Genomic DNA, 19,945 nt, shown 5'->3' with positions numbered 1-19,945 from the left:
GGTGGGGTGGAAGACAGTCTCATTAAGGGAATATCTCTAGCTTTGCATATTAAAAAATGGAGGGATTTGAACTGGGCAGTTGGATGCACAAGACTTGAGGAGGAAGAGTGAAATAGAAATCCTTTAATGAGCAAGTACACAATGATGAGTGGCCCAGGTGTCTTCCCGCTCCAAAGGTCCTAAGCACCTAGAAGCATAAAATAGAACTTCAGGTATAACTTTTTGGAGATGGCCGGGCTTTGGATCATTCCCACAAAGTGCTCACCTTTCTACTGAAACATCAGAAGACTTCTTTTCGCTTTCCTTTGAATGAATACAGTTGCCAGCTTCTACCCTAGTTCCATCCCTTTGGAACAAGAAGCTGGGGCTAAAATGTTAAATGGCTCTCTATTCATTGCTCTCTCCGTTTACACCCCCACTGTTAAGTCTCCCAACTGCCCATTCCCCAGTTGGGGAAACCCTGACTGGTAAGAAATTCTGTTCAGCCATTTTTAGGCTCCTGTAGGCAACAACAGGCTCAGAAAAAAAAAGCTTATTTTCTAAACCCTTACTTTTGCCTAACATCCCCTGGCTGCTGTCCCCACATGACCCAAATAAACATGATCATGTGAAGCCAGTAAGGCTGTTTGTTTTAAATAGCAAGCATCTCCACTAAGCTCTGGAGCAGATGGGGTATTGGGGGCAAGGGAGAGGCTGCCATTTGACTCTGTTCGCCCCACTTTTATCTCTTGCTTACCCACTCCCGAAATAAAAAGTGTCTTTAGAATGCTCCCTTTCAGAGGAGTGCCTTTTTAATGGAATAGAGCTGGCATCTGACAAGAAGAGTCAAAAATTGGACTTCAGCATCTACAAGAGACTTCAGGACTATGTGAGTGCTATGAGCACTTGAGGAAGGCAGAAGGTACAGCTGGATGGAGTTCTCTGAGAATCTTGGGCCATGACAGAGTACACAGTGCTGATCCCAAACAATGAAAATATGGTCAACAACATGATTTCAGGTGGCTATTATGTATATTACATACCCTGGTTAGCACCCCACCCCAATACGCACATCTGGTATTGCCTTTAAACTGTCCTGTTCTTTGGTTGTGCAGAGGGCCAGGCCCAGCCACACTAGTAGCAGGCGGCAGATATCTAAAATGACCAGCACAGATCTCTCTGTCCCAGGGAAAGGGCACCTGGGCTATGTTGTTCCCACACCTTCCTTTACAGCTCCATCATAAGCAAAGCTAGTGGCACCTGGACGTGAGCAATTGCCTCTCTGCTCAGCTACAGACTCTGGGGCATTAACTGTGCAAAGATCAGAGCCCTCTGTAGACTGCCGCTGGCAAACCACCCCCTTCCTTCTGTTCACTAGGTTCCTGATTTCCAAGATCTGTGCAGATTCTCTTTCCTTAGTATGCATTATGCCCTCAAAGGAAAGGAGCAAAGCCAGCAGGCTGCGTTTGTACCGGCTTTCTGTGCTTCTAGCTTAAACTCCAAAATAGGAACATACCTCTCTAAGGGCACAGTGGGGATGGAATGGGCTGTGATGAGATGTACTGGCAGGATGGTCTGCCACTCAGCCGTCCTCAAAAAGTCTTGCTTTGTAGCTTTGTATGATGGTGAAGCCCAAGTTGCAGGACCCTGAACCCAACTGGCACGGTCGCACTCTGAACTGGTAGCAGAATCTGAGAAAGGAATCTGAGGCTAGGACCAAGGGGCCCTAGGACTGCGTGCATCCAGTACTACCAGAGTGCCTTCAGGGGGCCTTTGTGTCACCGCCAACTGCACCAGTGGGGCTTGTGTGGCCTGCACCTAACAAGCAGAACAGCAGGATTTGAGGTGAAGATTTTGAGAAACCGACTACAACATGGTAAGTAGGCAAACTCTGCCTTACGCAGGCAGTTTGATACTCCTCCATGATTTTTTTCCGAATTGGTTGCCCTGCTCCAGAACTGCCTTCAAAAGAGTCGTCCATCGGATCAGATAAATACTCCTCCCTCTGGGGAATGCAGCAAGTGGAATACTGAGTGACTTTAGACACGTCCTCTCTGGTCTCTGGGCCTCAGTTTCCTTATCTGCAAAATGAGAGGATTTAAGTAAGCTTTCAGGGTGTAACTTTCTGGGTGCACTCGGAGGCGCCCCCAGACACTAGCGTTAGAAGCGACGGCAGCGAGCGCCAGCCCGGGGTCCCGCCCTGTCAGCGAGCGCGGGGGAGGCCAGGCCGGGCGCCGGAGCCTGCGCCCCGCCCCGCCCGAGGCCTCGGTTGCCCCGCCGCTGGTAGGGCCAGGCTTCCGCCCTCCACGTTGTTGTTCCCGATACGGGCCCCGCCCCCTTGGTCTGGGCTGCGTATGCCTGGCCGTAACTACCCCCGCCTCGGCCCCAGAGCAAGGCGGGGGCCTGTGGGCCATCCACATTAGACATGCGTGGACAAAAGACAAGAATTTAGGGGAAGAAAGGAGAAGCTTGGGTTTGAAAGGAGAGTGGCGATAAGTAAAGGGTAGGCTAGGGCACGACGGCAGAATTTCCCTCGGCATCCCACCCTTCCTTCTCAGTGGACCCACCATCCGCACCCACGAATGTGACCGTGTTAGACACTGGCCCTTTAAACAGAAGGCTGGCGGCGCGGGGTGTCCATGTGGAGCTGCTCCATGCCGTGTTGTCCTGCCCGCCCATTGGCCCGCGGCCCGGTGACGTCGCCTAATAGGATGCGAACGCACTGCGGGGGGAGGAACGGAGACAAGACGTGGAACCGGATCACAACTCCGCTCCCTCCGCTGGTCTCTGGCAGCCTCCCGCCGTCAGCTCCGCCCACGGGCGGATCCCGGGGGAATTGCGACAGCCGGGCGGTTGCAGGAATTAGGTCACGTGTGGGTAAGGAGCGGAGACCCAGGGGTCAGGCTAGTCTCTACCATCCTAAGGTTTCCCTGACCTACAATATCCTTATTTGAGCTAACTTAAGTCTTAAATTTTCCATCCTTCTTTTCCTCTAGCAGGACACATCTCGTTGTGAATGACCGCAACACGCAGCCCTTGCTCAACTCGTGGCTGGCCATCGGGGCGGGGCGAGACGAGAAAGCGGAAATGCGGGGCGCGAGCAGGGCTGGGTGTCCTCCCGCCCCCACCCGGGCCACGTGTGCGCGCGCCGTCTGTGGTGGGCGGGGCCGTCCCGCTCGGGACCCCGCCCCTCCCTTCCTGAGACGCCGCGGCCCTGCGGGCGGGGGCTCCGGTCCGGGCTTTGGCTGCGGCCCCGGTGTAGTAGCGGGGGCGGCGGCCGGGGGCAGCGCGGCTCCTTCCCTTGTTGTGTGTGTCGGTGCCTCCTCGCCATCTTGTTGCAAAGCCTTTTCTTGTCGGCGGGACTCCCGGGGGCCGCGGGGCGGGAGGCATCAGAGGGGAATAAGAGAAGGAGGGGAAGGAGGGAGGCAGTGCCGCCTTTTGTTTTTTTGCATCAAAATTTTTTTAATTTGCAAATTCTATTTTGCAAATATTTTGGAAAACATTAATTTTTTCTCTCCGCGCTCTCCCGTTCTTCCCTGCGGAGTGCGCTGCGCCGCCCAGCCCTGTCGCCCCCCGGAGGTGATCCCGCCCTCCTGCCTGCCCGCCAGCCTGACCTGTGCCCGGCTCGCGGGCCGCAGTCTCGGCCCCGGCGCGCCCCCGGCGGCTCTCGGCGCGATGAGCATAGAGACGCTCCTGGAGGCGGCCCGCTTCCTGGAATGGCAAGCGCAGCAACAACAGAGAACACGTGGTGAGCGGCCGGGCTGGGCCCCTGGGGCACCGGGGACGGGGAGACGCGCGACCCTAGCCTCGGAGCCCGTGCGACACCGCGGGCAGCACCCCTACCCCGGCGGCCCCGAAGCCAGGCTGCGCACTGTCCGCGCAGGAGCCGCCGCCCGGGGAGGGGTGCTGGGGGCAGGAACAGTAATTAATGGGTTCGTTAATATGCCGTGAGGGACCGGCTCCTGTGGGAGCTGCCTGCCATCCGAGTGTACCCTTCGCGGGGGCTCCGTCCGCGGGGGCCAGCGGCGCCCTCCGCAGCAACGACGTGTGAGCCGGTGGGGGTGGGGTGCGGGATGGTGCTGCGTGGGGGTGGCAGACCCGCCTGTGCGTGCGTGTGTGCACGGGGATGTGTGATGCGAGCCTCGAGGAGAGCCGTGAACGGACGTGTCCACGGGCGAGTGTACAGTGCACACGAGTGGGCGTGTGTGTAACGGAGTGGGGGTGGGAATTACTCTACGCCGAGCAGCTCCCCGGCTTCCCTGGCCCCGTGGGGAGGGTGCGGGGGGCGCTCCCGGCCGGGCTACGCGCCGCTTGGGGCGGAGGCGGCCTTTGCAGAATGAAATGACATCGCGTGTCTTATGATCCTGGCCAGCCCCGCCTGACCCCGCCTCCCAGAGCTGGGCTGGGTCACGCTTCAGGGCTTTGGGGGAGAGCTTGGCTGATTGGGTGTCTGCGAAGCGGCCTGCAGGTCGCTGGGGGCAGCCCCCGGGCCCCCCTCGCGGCGCCCCACTTTAGCCGGTGTGGAATGTGGCGTGTCTGCGCGTTCCAAACCCGCTCTCGGCTGGAATGTTGCGTGTGCCTGCGTTCCAAGCCCGTTGGTTACACCGGGTGGTGACGTGGACGGGCCCCGCCTCCGACCACGTGCACGGGGGACACTCCCGCTGGGGACGGAGCGGCTCGGCCGGGGGCGGGGCCGGGGCGGGGCTGGCGAGTGGCCTGGCGCGGGGTTGGGCCCTGGCTGCGGCCGCCGGGCTCCTCCTGGGAGAGCCTGTGCGCTGGAGGAGGAGCCGCCGCGTTCACCTGTCGGTTCTCGCCCCGACCTCCAGTGTTTGATCGTGGGGCGAGGGAAACCCTCGGAATAGCAGGGCGGCAGGGCATTTAGAGCTCACATATTCCCCCTGACGTTGGGGGCGGGGGGACGTTCTCACCAGGACCTCCCGGCAGTACGCCTCCCCACATTGTGGGATGAGCCAGGCTGAGAAGGGGCAAACTTCGGCGTTCCCTCGACAGGAAACGATTTCAGATGCCCACCCGCCCTGTCGGTGGTCCCCAGCTTCAGGGTGCTGCAGGAATAGGGGCTGGAGTGAAAGACCTCCGTTTCCCGGACCATTGCGAGGGCCTCGGCCCTGGGTCGGTGTGTGTGCAGTATCTGGGGACTCATGTCCCCTGCAGCCTCCCCTCCCCAGCCCTTTTGCCGGGTTGGTTGTGTTGAAGAGGGTGCTTCGCCCTCCTTTCCTTTCTTTCTGCCTATTGTTGCTTCAGTGATGAGTCATGCAGGAGGTAGTAGTGTGTGTTGTGTGCGCGCGCGCCCTGCAGCTTTTGCCGCGGCCTCGGCGGCGGAGGGGGTGGGGTGAGGGGAGCGGCGGCGGGCCAGGGGCGGGGGAGCGGCGGGTCCGCCCGGCCTAGTCGGTCGACCGGCCTCTCAAGGTCAGGAGTCACTCGAGATACGTAAGCTTGAGGTGCTTGGGTTTTGTGGAATTGCTGGGCCGGGACATCAGCCTGCGTGCCCCTCCCCCTTGTCTTCGGGGTCCTGAGCAGGGTCAGGCCCTGGACAGTGTTGGTGGTGACGGAGAATGCCCTGCTTGCAGCGACAGAGCGGGGGATGGGGTGCGTGCAACCAGAATTGGAGAGACTTGAGTCTCTTCCTGCTACCGTCAACACAGTGCAATTCAGGAGCATCTATTGTGTCCTTGCTGTGTATCAGGCACTGTGCTAGAGGTGAATAGGGTTGACCCTGCTGTTGCCCCAAGGGAGCACTCACTTCACCTTCACTGTACCCTCAGGCTGCTTGGCCTTATGAGGAAGGGGAGAAGACACCCCCTCCTGTCCCTTCCTCCCCGCTGTCATCTCTCCCACCCTTTCCAGAATATTAAATCCAGAGCTGGCAGTTAGAAGGACAGGGTCGGTGTGTGAAGGAGCCTGGGAATGGTTCTCTCCTAAGAAGTAGCAGAGCCCTGCCCCTCCCATGCAGGTGGTGAGAAGCCGGGGCAGGGAGCTGAGTAGAGGTCCAGTTTAACTGACCAGTCACAGCTCCTTCGTGGTGGAGCAGGAAGGTCTTAGGGGCTGGATGATGCAAAGCCAGATTCACCCCAAAAGCTCAGGTACAGATTCATTTTTTCTCCCCCTCCTTGAAGTTCTATCCTCTGACTTGGGGTGAGGACAATGGGAGAGAAGGGGTAGTGTGTGGACCTGCTGACCAGAACTGCTTGCCTGGGTATGTACCTAATGAGCAGCTCTGAATGGGGATCCTCTTGTCCACACTGCCCTTTCAGTGTCCAGGGTGGGTTTCCCAACCAGAGGGAGCCGGACTGCTGAACCTGGGGATGTGTGTGCACATGTGCATGTGAGAGGGCAGAGGTGGTCAGGAGGAGGCCCGCTCATTTCCAGCAGTCAGAAGATGGCCCAAACAGGATCCTCTTCTACCCGACCTAGTCACATCCTGGGGCTTGCCTTATGCAACAGGTCTCCTGTTAGCGTGAAGAAGGGGAGAGTTCCTCCTGAACACTGGGGGCTACCCAGTGTAGACTCCTGTGGCTCCTGAATCACCTGACGGTCATGCTAAATTCTCCGGGGCCAGCCTCTGGGAAGCCCAGGGAAGGTGTCAGAGCATGTGTGTGTGTGTTTGGGAGTGGGAGAGGGAGTGCACCCATGGGTGCAGCAGAGCAACTTTTACAGAGCCTCAATCTGTTGTTCCTGAGGGCATCCCCTGAGTGACTGCCAGTTCATGCCCCCCCCCCCCCCACTTTGTTTCCCCCTACCCAGGGCACTGGAAGAGGGTCACTGCTGGGTGGGGAGGAGACAGAAAGCTTTGGTGGGCTGGATCTGGCCTGGGACACCCCCTCTTCACCATCAGTCAAGATTTTTCATGCCGATCCAGGCGTGATAGAGTTTGGCCATTCACCTGGCTCCTTCCTGGCACCTGTGAGGTGTACCTGCCTGACTCTGGAAGAGAGAGGGTAGGTGAGAAGGAGGTTTCCATCTCCTAGGTGAGCTGTACAGTTGCTTTAACATATGGGGACTATGAGGTTTTCTCTCAGTTTGGGTTCCCAGGACACCTGTCCTTGGGGCTTGGGGCCTTCTCAGTCCCACTGCTAATGGGAGAGTGGAACACTGGTCCCAAAGCCAGTGAAAGTTTGGGTCCTAGCTCAGAAGCATGAAGGTGGGCCCTGAGCTGCTTGGGGATGGGGTGGAGGGGTGGGATAGGGAGCAATGTGGGGGATGGACTGGGAAGCTGGTGGGAGGAACTCTGCAGACTTCTTGGCTAGTGTGCTCTCTGGGAAGCTGGAGGGCAGAGAGCTGGTTTTTCTCTGGGCCTGTAACCTAAGCCAGTGCGGGGGCCACAGAAAGGCCCAGGAGAGAAGGCCTTTCCTTGGAGCAGGCCTGGCAGCTCCCCTTCCTGAAGGGCTGGGGAGCTACGGAAGAGGCCAGGGCTGCTGGGAAACCGCTGAGTGCTTCCCCTCTCACATTTCTCTACTTCCTCCTTTGCCACTTCTCCCCTGCGGGAGGGAAGGGCTTGGAGCAGTCCTGGCTCACACTCCAGTGGTTGGTGGGCCTAAGGGCTGAGCCCCAGAGATGAGTGGGGGGTTGGGGGGTTGATGCCCTCCTCCGTAGGGGGCTCTGAGCCTACCTGGTCCTCCAGCCCCACCCCTTGTGGGGTGGTATGTTTGAGGCGTGTCTGCCAACTACCTGTCCGTTCAGTTAGCAGCTGGCAGCGTCAGATCAGTTAGCAGCGGTGTGGCCAATCCCTGACAGGCAGGAGGGCTGGTTGACCAGCCTGCTCCCAGGCCTGGGGGTTCCAGCTGCTCCCCCAGGGCCCCTAGCCCTGGAGCCAGGGAACCAGAACTGTGGGACCTGGAGAGTGCAGGGCAGGGTGGAGGTGGAGAGGTGCTTCTGGCTCAGGAAGGGCCCTCCCCCTTTCCGTGTGCTCAGGGAGGTCCTGAGCAGGCCTTGCTTTGCAGCAGGGCTTTCAGCAGAGATGCTGAACTGACAGGTGCAAGGCTGCCTTTCTTTTCTTTCTGCCTGCCTCTTACCTTTCTGGTTGTGCTGCTGCTGGAGGGGACACGGGGGCATTTGGGAGCAACAAGTTCTAGCACCACAAAGGTCAGAGAAGGACCAAATGTGTTTTGTGTGGTCCCTAAGGAAACCAGACCTTGGGATTCCTGGGCCTCATTTCCTCATGTGTGAACTGAAGGTGATGTCCCTGCCCTGCCTGTGGCGTGCACTCTTGTGGGGACCCAGCAGCGCGTGCGTGTGTGTGTGTGTGTGTGTGTGTGTGGACAGACACCTAGTGAGCAGGTGCTGACACAGCTGGTATAGGCTCCGCCAGGTGTCAGAATTCCTGGCTGGGTCTAGTTTCAGTTTTACCTGTGACTTGCTCTGTGATCCTCAACAAATCATTGCCTCTCTGAGCTAATTTATTTCATCTTGAAATGAAGATGCTGCCTGCCCTCTGGAAGGTACTTGTAAATACTATTGAAGGCCTTCCCTAGAAGCTGTGATCTGTCCAACACAACTCCCCCCGCCCCCTGCTCGCCCGCCGCCCCGTCCCTAGTCCATTCTTCTATGATGGCCTGTGAGGCCTTTTGCTGACTGGCCTCTGCCCAGCTTATCTATCACCGCAGGTACCCTCAGCCTTGTTTCTGAACCTCCCTGCCCCAGTCTAACCCCTCTACCTTCAGGCTGCCAGGCCCCCAAACTCCTGCTCTGTTTTTCTACAGCCCCTCTCCTCTCCAGCCTGGATCCTTATCCTCTGTTACTTGTCCTTCCCCTCACCCCCTAGGCCTTGAGCTCCCCAAAGGCAGAGACCAGGTGTGTTTAAATTCTTCACTGCTGTGCTCCCAGCCCTTAGCCCAGGTGCCTGGCTGGGTGTCTCTCAGGCTGAGCAGGCATGTCACTGAGCACTGATTGGGACAGAGTCAGAAGATGTGTTATGGTGGAAGACTTCAGAAGTTGGGGCCCAGGACTGCTGGCCCACTGAGAAATCCCTTGTGTTCTCTCTGCGTAGAGGAGCAGGAGCGGCTTCGCTTGGAGCGGGAGAGGGAGCAAGAGCAGAAGAAGGCCAGCAGCCTGGCCAGGCTGGCCCATGCCCTGCCTGTGGAGGAACCCCGCATTGAAGCGCCACCCCTACCTCTGTCTCCCCCAGCACCCCCACCAGCACCCCCACCGCCACTTGCCACCCCCACCCCATTGACTGTCATTCCTATTCCAGTCGTGACCAACTCTCCTCAACCTCTGCCCCCACCCCTGCCTCCTGCCGCCCAGCCTTTGCCCCTGGCGCCTCGCCAGCCAGCCCTGGTTAACACCCCTGGACTCAGCATTAAGGACTCTGCTCCCCTGCCCACCAGGCCACAGGTGCCCAACCCTGCCCCCCTGCTGCCAGACTCCAAGACCACCGTTCCGCCCACTGGCAGCCCCAAGCCTTTGCAGCCCCTCCCCACACCCATCCTGACCATAGCACCTCACCCTGGAGTCCAGACCCAGCTGGCTCCCCAGCAGCCACCGCCATCCACTCTTGGGACCCTGAAGTTGGCACCAGCCGAAGAAGTCAAATCCAGCGAACAGAAGAAGAGGCCCGGGGGGTGAGTGAGGTGTGGCTGAATCCGGGCTGATGGGATGGAGAACTGCCCACATTCTGGGCCCCATGTGGAAAAGAAAGTAGCCCTGTAGCCCTTCTTAAGCTAGTTCTTCAAAGCCATGTCCTCCCTCCCCACCTGAGAGGCATCTTATCGTATTTGGACAGGTCTGTGCCTGTGCCCATCCCCACCCAGGAGTGGGTAATGGTTGTTGCCCTCTGTTGTCAGGCTTCTGTGTTCTCTGACCTGCTCAAGGATGAGGCCCGTTGGCATTTCCAGGCCTTTGGCGAGAGTATTGGAATGAGGACCTCTTGGTGAGGGCTGGGGTCAACTGGCTATTTCTGTGAGCTCCAGGAGGCCCTCGATTCCTCACAGGTGGACAAGGGCAAGATGGAGGGTTAAAGGGATTGTGATTTATGAGCATACGTGTGCCGTCCAGGGGCTGTATGCGCCTCTACACAGGCTGAACATCTCCCACTGCTGCTTTGTACAGAATGTGGGGAGCAAACTGTGGCAATCGGGGAGTAGGAGCAGGGGGCAGAAGACCACCTAATTGGGCCCTCCTCCCTCAACTTCCTTCCTGTCTGGGTTTCAGGATCGGAACCAGAGAAGTCCACAACAAACTGGAGAAGAACAGGTGTGTGTGCGTGCGCGTGTGCCTCTGGCCCCACCCTTGGTCCCCCAAGACCCCTGGGGACTCTTCTCCCCGCCCCCCAGTGTCGGGCCAACCAGCGTTCCCCCTCTCCCCAGGAGGGCCCATCTGAAGGAATGCTTTGAGACCCTGAAGCGCAACATCCCCAACGTGGACGACAAGAAGACGTCGAACCTGAGCGTGCTGCGGACGGCGCTGCGGTACATCCAGGTATGGGGGAGGGAGGCTCCGCCGAGAGCAGGGCGGGCGGCGGCCGCGGCGCCGGCTTCCTCCCCGCTCCCGCCCGCCCTCTTCCCCTCGCCGCGGCCCGCCCCGCCCTCACTCCCCTCCCTCCCCCTCCGGCTCCCCCGCCCGCCTCCACGCGGGCGCGGAGCACATGGCTCGGCTGACGTCAGCGGGGCTCCCCGCCCGCGAGGGGGCGGGGGGCGCGTGCGCGTGCGCGGGGGAGGGCGGCAGCGGCGTCCCCCTCTCCCCCCAGCCCCCTTCCGGCCGCCCCGCGGAGCCGGGCCATCTGCGCCGCCCCCGCAGCTCGGTGTTCAAGCCCCGCGGCCGAGCGGCCGGTCCCGCGCTCCTGCCTGACGCCGCTGGTTCCCCCGCGGCTGAGGAGGGCGGGGAGCGGCCCCGGCGCCTCCACCCCGCCCGCGGTGCCTGGGCGGGAGCCGGACTCGGCCCGAGAGTGTCGCTCGCGGTGGGGTGGGGAGTCCCCTGGGCGTGGCTCCTGGCGGAAGGCGGCGCGCCGGCGAGGCCCCCCACTCCAGCCCGAGGGACTGGGATGCAGTGAGCGCGTCGAAGCGCCGCGACTCCAGTTTGGGGATTACACCTGGAGACCGGGGGGTGTGGCGGTCTGGGTGACCAAATAACCCTGGGGTCACCGAACCTTTGAAAATCACGCTCTCCGCCTGCTTGGATTTTTAAAAGCCTCTTTTCAAGGGGCCCTCCTGGCCTTTTGCCTCCCTCCCACCCCCCGCCTTGGGCACTGGCTTCCCTCTGCAGTACGGGGTGGGGGGCGCCCGCCAGATAAGACTGTTGCCATGACGGCCCTGTGTTTCGGTTTCCCTGGAAACCGGCCGAGGTTTCCGCGTGCCGGGAAGGAGGCTGTGGGGGTGGGGCGGGCGGCCACGCTTGGCTGCCGCGGAGACGCGAGTTGGAGCCGAGCCGTTGGGCAGTGGGAGGGACTTCGCGCTCCCTGCCCGCGCGGGGTGGGGGCGGGGAAGGCTCGGGGTCTCCCGGTCGGCGCGCTCCTGCCGCGCGCCTGGTCCCCGGGGGAGGGGGTGGCCCAAGGGGTCCGACCGCATTAGGAGCCCGAGGCGGGGCCTCGCCCCTCCCCCGGCCAGGACTGCGGGGTCACAGCCCTGAGGTAACCGGAGTCCGCGCCCAGCCGGCGGCTCCCTCCCCGCCTCCCGCGAGCGCGCGCCCTTCCGCCCGCCCTGCGGAGGGGGAGTGGCTGGCGTGGCTCCAGCCTGCTTCCCGGCACCCGGGCGGGGCGGGGCCGGGCTCGCGGATTGGCGGGGCCGGGCTGGGGGCGGAGCTTCCGCGCGCCGAGCGGCGGGGTGCGGCCGGCGGGCAGTGACGCTGCAGAGCCGGGTCCGCGTGGGTGCGCGCGTGCTCCGGGAGGGGCGGGGCCTCGCTTGCGGCCGCCGGGCCTCGAGGAGGAGGGGCCGGAGGGGTGGGGTTTGGAGGGTCCCCAGGAGGCCTACTTCTGGCTTGTTTTTGCAGAACTAGGGCTTGGGAATGTTACTGGTTCTTCAGTGGCTCACAATCCTATGGCCTACGAGCAAATTCTTGTCCAAATGCAGTGACGTTTTCTGTGAATATCAGCTTTTTCTGTGCTGCCATTTTGCTAAATAGGAAAAAATAGTATCTTCACCATAGGGATGTTAGGAGGATTGGCCTTCTATAAATACCAATTTAATGGCAATTATTGAGATGTAGGAAGCACCTTGTACTTTCTAGACGCATATTTAGGGGGAAGAGCCTTGCTTGCATGATCTCTGGATTTGAAAATAAATTTTAAGCAGAGACTCAGTAGAACCAACAGACATGGGCCTGGGCTGAGTAGGCAGTGAGGTGTACCCAGGGCTGTTCATAGAGATCTATTTCTATTGGTCCTGACAGTGGAAGCAGAAACAGAAAACTTACAAGGTTTTGTAAATCCTCAACCTCATTCGTTTATTCATTTAGGTACTTTGGACAGTTCTGTGTCTGATTTTGAGGATAAAGCAGGGAACAAAGAATAAAGTATGGTCTGTATCTTTACTGGTTCAGTCCTTGTGGCAGATTTTTTTTAAAGATTTTATTTATTTATTCATGAGAGACTCAGAGAGAGAGAGAGAGGCAGAGACACAGGCAGAGGGAGAAGCAGGCTCCATGCAGGGAGCCCGACATGGGACTCGATTCCAGGTCTCTGGGATCACACCCTGGGCTGAAGGCGGCGCTAAACTGCTGGGCCACCCGGGCTGCCCTTGGTGGCAGATTATAAACTAAGGCCTGTGCCATGAGGATGTAATAGGGACAGGGATCACAGAATTTCTTCTGGGGAGCAAGGGAAGTTATTGTTGAGGAAGGGGCATTCGAGCTGAGACCTGAAGGTTTCAGGGTGACCTAGGCACAGCAGATGGCAGAAGGCCTAGCACAGGCCGACTTCTCTCCAGAAGGAAGGAGGGGGATGCAGTTTTGGAAAGTAAAGGTGGTCATGAGGGTTGCCATGTAGAGATGGGGGCCGCAGAGCACTAGATGGGAGTCAAAAGGGAATAGTAGAGAGACCACATTAGGTGTGTAGAGCAAAAGGCTTTGGGTGTGTGCTGAGGTGGGAAGGCTATAGCCCCCAGCCCGCTCAGAATGGCTTGAAGATGCTAAAGGATTTGAAGAAACCCATGGTGAAGTGAACAAAACCAGAAAGAGGAGTAGGCAGGTACCTAACTATGCATCCAGGCAGTCTTATGAAATGTTTTGAAATGAAGCAATGTGGACAAGAGCTAGACCCTGGGGAAACTTTGCAGGGGCTTCTAGGCCTCTGGAGAACTAGGCTAGTGAAGAAGAAGAGGTCTTGGCCTCTGAGTTTCCCTCAGCGCCAGAAATCTAGTCTCCTGCTAGGACTGCCACTTCCAGCTCCCTGCAGCCAGGCTGAAGTGGTAGCTAGCTGACTCACCCATCATTGATAGGCCTCATCTGATGTCATGTCCAGCACTGGCCTCTCAGGGTAGAGCCAGGTGAGAAGCCTGGTGAGACGTGTGTATGTAAGGGAGGGATCTTTCTGGCAGAACTATGTAGAGAATCAAGTTAAATCTCAAAGCCAGGACATAGAGGAGGCTGTGTGTGGCCTGGGACTGCTGGCAGAATTGTAAAGTACCAAGTTTCAGGCCAGCACAGAGTATGGTCATATCTGGGTTACATGTTGTGGGCACTAATAGTTTAAGGCATTTCTTTCTGGTGAGGTCAGAAATACGAGGAGTGTGAGGCTACAGGAGGAGTGTAGGGAAATCAGGCCGAGTTTACTGGGTGAAGTTGGAAGACGCTGCCATACCCTGGAAGGGCAAGTGAACAGTCAGGAAGGTTGGTGTAAAACTGCTTGTAGTAAATAGAATCAGTGGAAACTCGAGTCTTAACGGGTGACTGATTCTGCTGTGATAAAGGAGAGAGACAGGATAGAAGTGGGAATCAACATCCTCACAGATCCTTCCCCTGGGGCTGGGATAAGCATACTTCTGGCACTGGTAGGGTCAGGGGGAAAAAAGCTAATTATAGAATATCTTGCTTTTACAATGTTTGACAGGGACAGATTGAGGTGGAAAAACAGAACATAAAGTTTTTAGGGGGGGTCACATGAGCCAGTGTCTGATTAAATCCTGCCAGTCTTATTAAATGCTCAAGTATATGGAGCCATATCAGGAAGGGCTCCAGGGCAAGAGGACTCACTGGTGAGGGTGTGGGATGGGGAAGGTGTGGGGGCTCAGGTGTGGTCTGGGAGTACAAGCAGGTGAGATGTAGAGGGGTGAGAAGGGAGGATCTGTGTATGAGACAGGGTTCAGGGAGGAAAACTTAAGACGAGCTGGATAATTTGGTGTATGAAGGGTCACTGGGTCCTGTACCTGCCGTGACCGGCAAACTTTGGAAGCTAGCAGCTCAGGAGCAATTGAGGCAGCGATGGCTCTAAGGCCAGGGGAGCTGCCTGCTGGTGTTCTGAGTTGGGGGGTGGTTCCCAGTGTTATGGGGCGGAACCATCTGGAACTTGTGGTGAAGGAGGAAAATGTCCAGTGGTGCTCAGATCAGAGATGCTGTTGAGCCATTTCTCACTGATCAGTGCAACCAGCTAGAGGTGTGGAAGGAGGGACACATTCCAGGGCTCCGGGGATCATTCAGCAGCCTGGGGAATCTGGACAGCCTTGGGCACTTCGGAGAGGCAGCCCATGTAGGTGTGGCGGCAGGAGCAGTCCCGCCCGAGCAGAGTGGGGAGAGCCAGCAGCTGCCCAGTATGAATGAGATGGAGGCAGGTCCGGAGGAGATACACAGGGGTGGGGGGTGCCACAGAGCACAGGGTCTGAGGGCCATCCTTGGGGACATTTAAGTTGAGACTAATGAATGATGCTGTGGAAAGAAGGGCAAGATCCTTTGGAGTTCTTTGGGGAATGAGTTCCAAGGAGGGTAGCCTGTGGCATGGTGCCAGACAGCGTGGTATGAGTGGTGGCGGGGGCATGACCAGCACCCTAGCTGTGACTGTTACCCCTCCTATCCTCCACAGAATGGCCGGAAGAGGCTGCCAGGAGGGTGGATGGGGCCAGAGGCCAGGAAGCTCTCCCGCACAAAGTGGATGCGGGTGGGAGCGGGGGAGAGGCCAACCTGCATCTGTGCGGTCAGTGGTGCCTGCTAGAGAGCCTGCAGTCCTCCCACCTGCCCCCCTGGGGGTGGAGTGACCTGCAGCCTGGAAGGGGGGGGGCACTTGTGGGGAGAGGTTTGCAGGTTTGCAGTACTGTGGGCCCTCTAGCTCCTGCTCAGGGTGTCCTTCGGGCCCTTGCCTTATTCTCCAGTCTCTGAAGAGGAAGGAGAAGGAATATGAGCATGAGATGGAGCGGCTGGCACGCGAGAAGATTGCCACACAGCAGCGGCTGGCAGAGCTCAAGCACGAGCTGAGCCAGTGGATGGACGTGCTGGAGATTGACCGTGTGCTCCGACAGACTGGCCAGCCAGAGGACGATCAGGCCTCCACCTCTACAGCCTCTGGTGAGCCCTACCTGCCCCTCCCTGGCCCGGCCCTTGTCCCCCAGCCCCATGTCCCCAGGCCCCAGGGGCATTTACTACTACTCCAGCCTCTTGTTTCCCAAGTTCTTCTGACCCATCCCTGTCCCCATGTCTCTCCACAGAGGGTGAGGACAACATAGATGAGGATATGGAGGAGGACCAGGCCGGCCTGGGCCCACCTAAACTGAGCCATCGCCCCCACCCGGAGCTGCCGAAGCCACCACCCAGCACCGCCCCTGCACCTCTGCCTCCCCATCCACACCCCCACTCCCAGCCTGTGGCTCTGTCTCCTGTCCACCTGCCTGGGCAGCAGCCACCACCACAGCAGAAGACACCTCTGCCAGCCCCTCCTCCCCCACCGGCCCCCGCCCAGACGCTGGTGCCTGCTCCAGCCCATCTGGTGGCTGCAGCTGGAGGAGGCTCCACGGTCATCGCCCACACGGCCACCACCCATGCCTCAGTCATCCAGACTGTGAACCACGTTTTACAGGGGCCGGGCGGCAAGCACATCGCCCACATTGCCCCCTCAGCCCCCAGCCCTGCTGTGCAGCTGGCACCTGCCACACCTCCCATTGGCCACATCACAGTGCACCCTGCCACCCTCAACCATGTGGCCCACCTTGGCTCCCAGCTGCCCCTGTATCCACAGCCCGTGGCGGTGAGCCAGCCTGTGGCAGTGAGCCACATCGCCCACACCCTCTCACACCAGCAAGTGAATGGCACAGCTGGGCTGGGGCCCCCAGCGACTGTCATGGCAAAGCCAGCTGTGGGGGCTCAGGTGGTACACCACCCCCAGCTGGTGGGCCAGACAGTGCTCAACCCTGTGACCATGGTCACCATGCCCTCCTTCCCGGTCAGCACACTCAAGCTGGCTTGAGGATGAGGCCACTCAGAGGCCCCCAGTGGGGGCAGGGAGGGGGACCCACCCCCCACTCTCCCACCCACCAGCTCCACACATTCCAGCCAGGCCAAGGCCCGCCCCACCCACACCCACCCCCAGGCCTCCTAGGGGAAGGGGGTGCAGAGACTCTGAGCCAGGGGAGGGAGGGCCACCCCAGGGAGCTGGGCGTGGGGCAGGGTGTGACCCCCACTGCACTAGGACTTAAGTGATGAGATGCTTTGGTGAATGTGCCCCTCGTCTGGCCTGGTGCCAGCTCCAGTGATGTTCCCACCTCCCCACCTTGTCCCCTGCCTCCCGTGCGTGTGGGTGTTGTGTTCTCCCCACTTCCCTACCCCGCCTGCCTTCCTGTGCTGCTGCTGCTGCTATATTGCTCTAGCTGATGAGGCGGCTGAGTGCCCGGGCCCTCTATCCTGAGCCGTGGCCTTCTCTGCCCAGGCCTTGGGGGGGGGGGGGGGGGGGGCGGAGGAGGTGGTTAGGGGGCAGAACCGAAGCAACTTGGCCCAGAAAGCTGGGTGCTCAGGAGGCTCTGCTCTAAAGGTGACAGATCCTAGGAAGTGGCCACTCTGCTGGGAGGGGTGGGCTTGGCTGTCCTGCCCCCATGCTGCCCTTCCCCACTGCTGGCCTGGGTCTGGACCTGTCCCCATCCCTGGACCTGGCTCTTGGTTTCCCAAAGGCAAAGGGGAGCGGTGCTGTCCATTCTCTGCCCCAGGTCCCTGGCCTCTGCTCAGTGCTGTGCACTCCCCTGTAAGCTCAGAGAAGTGAACTGGCATCTGGTCTGGGTCCTGGGAGCCTGAAGCCACACTGCTGAGGCCATCAGGAAGTTAAAATCTAGGGGCTGGGGCAAATCCCCAAGCCCTTTTCCTGATGCCCTGGCAACCTACAGGGCAGGGAGGGCTGCTACTTCTGCCCCAACTCATCTGTCCTTGGTGTCATCTCTGTCTTCCCCCCTGAACACCTGCTTCTGCAGTGAGCTATTCTGAGTGGGCCACCACCTCCCTCTGAGGAAGGCCCTTAGTTGGACTTAGGGCCGCACTGAGCTTGGGCTGGGGAGGAGTGAGGGGGCCTGTGTGCAGGGCGTGCCGGTTTCCCCACCTCTGCCTCTGCTGACTGCTTTGGCTTCTCATGTGGGTATTTATTACAAGTGGCCTTTGTGTCAGACACATGCTCAGTTGTACACACATGCACACTCAGCTCGCCACCTGGACACACACACACACAGTCACCTTTGTGGGGAGAGAAAGCCAGTGTCTCTAGTTGTGAAGTTTGCTTTGACAGTCTGGGGGCAGGGGACAGGACACTTAACTCCCTTTCAGTTCCTTCCTAGTCCTGGAAACCTCCCAGGGCACTGTTCTCATTGGTCTTACCTGGGGTGGAGAAAGGGAAGGCCTATGGTCACCCCAGAGGCCTCCAAGAGGGAGCCTCACACCCACCTCAGCATAGCACTTCCACCCCACAAGCCTGCTGTTCTCCTGTCCCTGCAGCCACCACCTGCCACCCTGGTTCTTGGGGAAACCAGTTTACAGTCTTCCCTGAGTGATTGGGACTGCAAGAGCAGAGGGAGCCAGCTGGGCCTGGTGCCCAGGAACAGAGAAGCATCAGGGGACCTGCCCTTCCTTTCAGGCTCTGCTCACCTCCCTGCATTGTGAGGCCATTTCAGAGTTGAAAGTGTGTCAACCAGTGGCCTCTCGGGCCTGCACAGATACCTCATCCGCCCGCTCACTGCCCCTGCCCCTCCCCACCCCTAGCAGTGGGGGCCTTCGAATCTAGTGCCGAATGACTATGTCCAGATTGGTGACGATGGGTGTTGTTGCTGTTGTTTTTGTTGTTGTTTGTGAACGCTGTGATGCTGTGTGCCCTAGAGGGCAGCCACCGCTCAGCCCTTCCTTGGGCATCTCCCTTCTGAGAGCTGTCAGGACCACATCTGTCCTCACCCTGTGGGACCGCCTGCCCCTCCCCTCCCTAGCCCTTCCAGCCTGGGGGCTGCGCGCGCGTGTGTGCATACGTGCACGCGCACACACAAACACACACACACACACCTTACCTCTCATGCGTGTTTTACTTTTTGACGTTAGGAGTGGCTCACTGGCTGGGAGCCTTTACCTCGGGGAGAGGGGGAGGTTGGTTCCTTGGGGGGCCAAAGAAGGGCAGGGAGTGCCTGGAGGGGAATTAAGGGTTACTAAAGCCCTGGCTCTCCAGGAACAGCTTCTCCCCCATCCCAGGGTCCCATCCCCATCCCCCAAAGAGGTGGCCCTTGTTTACAGTGAGGACTCTGGTCACTGTGTCTCCGTTTCCTGAAATATAAACTGTAGCGACCCCAGACTGTAGAGATTTTTATGTGTTTGGATACATCTGCTGTGTGGGAAAAAAACAAAAACCCTACAAAAAACCCTAATTTTGTACATATTGTATTTTTACTATTGAACTGTATTCTAGTGGCTGTTCATGCTCCAAGACTTTAGGTATTGAGACATGAATACTATCCATGTAATAAGCACTTGCCTGGAATAAAATATAAAACTGAATAAACCTGCACTGAAACCAGAGATGGAGCTGCCAGGCTATGGCATCTGGGTCACTGTGTTGCAACAGGAGGCCCCCAGACCTCTCGGGAAGGACCTCCAGCAAGAAGCCTCGGGGGCCTGACCCTGTTGACATTTGAGGGGCACAGGTCCTCAAGCAGCTCAGTGCTGGTCAATTTTAGAAGATTTGGGACCTTCTGGCTCTAATGCCAATGTTCAGTCCCAAGCAAGCTCTGAGAACTGCAGTTCTCGTCTTAGACTTTTGTAATACTTTCCACTTCCCCAAACCATTTTTACAAACACTATCTTGTTTCATCTCCTAACAGCATGGTGGAGTAAATAAACCAAGAACTAGCCCTGTTGTGGCAGGTGAGAAAACAGGTTTGAGGTGGCTGAGTGACTTGTTAGGGTCACACAGCTAGCTGGCCTGGGCCTGCTGTAGACCTGGAGCTCCTGAACCTGAGGAAATTCCAGTAGGAAAGGTGGAGGGGATCTATGCACAGAAGAGTAAGAGGCTTCCTGAGAGGAGATGTGCTTCGGAGGTGGTGAGTCAGGGCAGGTCTCTAGGGAGTCCATAAGGGAAAGGGAAAAAAAGGAAGTAGTTGGAGGTCAGGACTCAAAGAACCATGTTCTAAGATGGGCCTCGAAGACCCTTGTCCTTATAACTACATCTCTCCCAGTTCAGGGGAAAACAGCCCTTTGGCAGGCTGTCTCTGGAGGGAGTGGGGAGGTGAGGAAAGGCTGAGCCATAGAGCAGGCAGGCTGCCTCGTCCAATGCCCTGACCACACCTTCCCCACTCCCAGGCCCAGCCAGAGGAACAGACTCCGCTTCTCTTCCTGGGATGGGTTATCCTTGGGGAAGTGGTGGCCACAATGTCTCAGGGTCCCCTTTCTGAAGAAGCACCAGCCTCGAGAAAGGCTGGACCCAGTGCCCCCACCTCTGCTTTCACTTTTGAGATGCTGGCTCCCTCTGCTGGTAGCTCCAGGAAGCGCTGAGTCCCTTAACTTGAGGGAAGGCCTAGGGTTAGGATTGATATTTTCTGAGTGCATATTTAGTGTCATGGTGTCTAGCACTGGGTAGAAGGTG

General features: G+C 58.6%; 1 protein-coding gene across 2 annotated transcripts; it reads left to right on the top strand.

Annotated features, from left to right (window-relative positions):
• Window positions 1–2,734: 2,734 nt before the first annotated feature.
• MNT (MAX network transcriptional repressor) lies at window positions 2,735–18,882 on the top strand. 2 transcript variants are annotated; one of them, XM_026016143.2, is made up of 7 exons: window positions 2,735–2,856; window positions 2,976–3,727; window positions 8,984–9,557; window positions 10,147–10,188; window positions 10,302–10,413; window positions 15,228–15,420; window positions 15,561–18,882. In XM_026016143.2, the coding sequence occupies exons 2-7, from the start codon at window positions 3,067–3,069 to the stop codon at window positions 16,313–16,315; spliced, it is 2,337 nt and encodes a 778-aa protein (XP_025871928.2). In that variant the 5' UTR covers window positions 2,735–2,856; window positions 2,976–3,066; the 3' UTR covers window positions 16,316–18,882. The 2 variants fall into 2 exon arrangements, with proteins under 2 accessions (XP_025871928.2, XP_025871927.2); XM_026016142.2 differs by having other exon boundaries at window positions 2,790–3,727.
• The last annotated feature ends 1,063 nt before the right edge of the window (window positions 18,883–19,945 follow it).

This window comes from Vulpes vulpes, chromosome 2 (assembly GCF_048418805.1).
Source record: "Vulpes vulpes isolate BD-2025 chromosome 2, VulVul3, whole genome shotgun sequence".
In the NCBI taxonomy this organism is placed as follows: Eukaryota; Metazoa; Chordata; class Mammalia; order Carnivora; family Canidae; genus Vulpes; species Vulpes vulpes.
The sequence above is the reverse complement of the archived record's forward strand: the minus strand, read 5'-3'. Positions and strand labels throughout refer to the sequence as shown.

Excerpts from the sequence above, each read along its gene's own strand:
- MNT (XM_026016143.2), top strand. The coding sequence starts at position 3,067 with ATGCGGGGCGCGAGCAGGGCTGGGTGTCCTCCCGCCCCCACCCGGGCC. Across the intron at positions 10,414-15,227 it reads CGGCGCTGCGGTACATCCAG|TCTCTGAAGAGGAAGGAGAA; the intron begins GTATGGGGGAGG and ends CTTATTCTCCAG. Across the intron at positions 15,421-15,560 it reads CTCCACCTCTACAGCCTCTG|AGGGTGAGGACAACATAGAT; the intron begins GTGAGCCCTACC and ends GTCTCTCCACAG.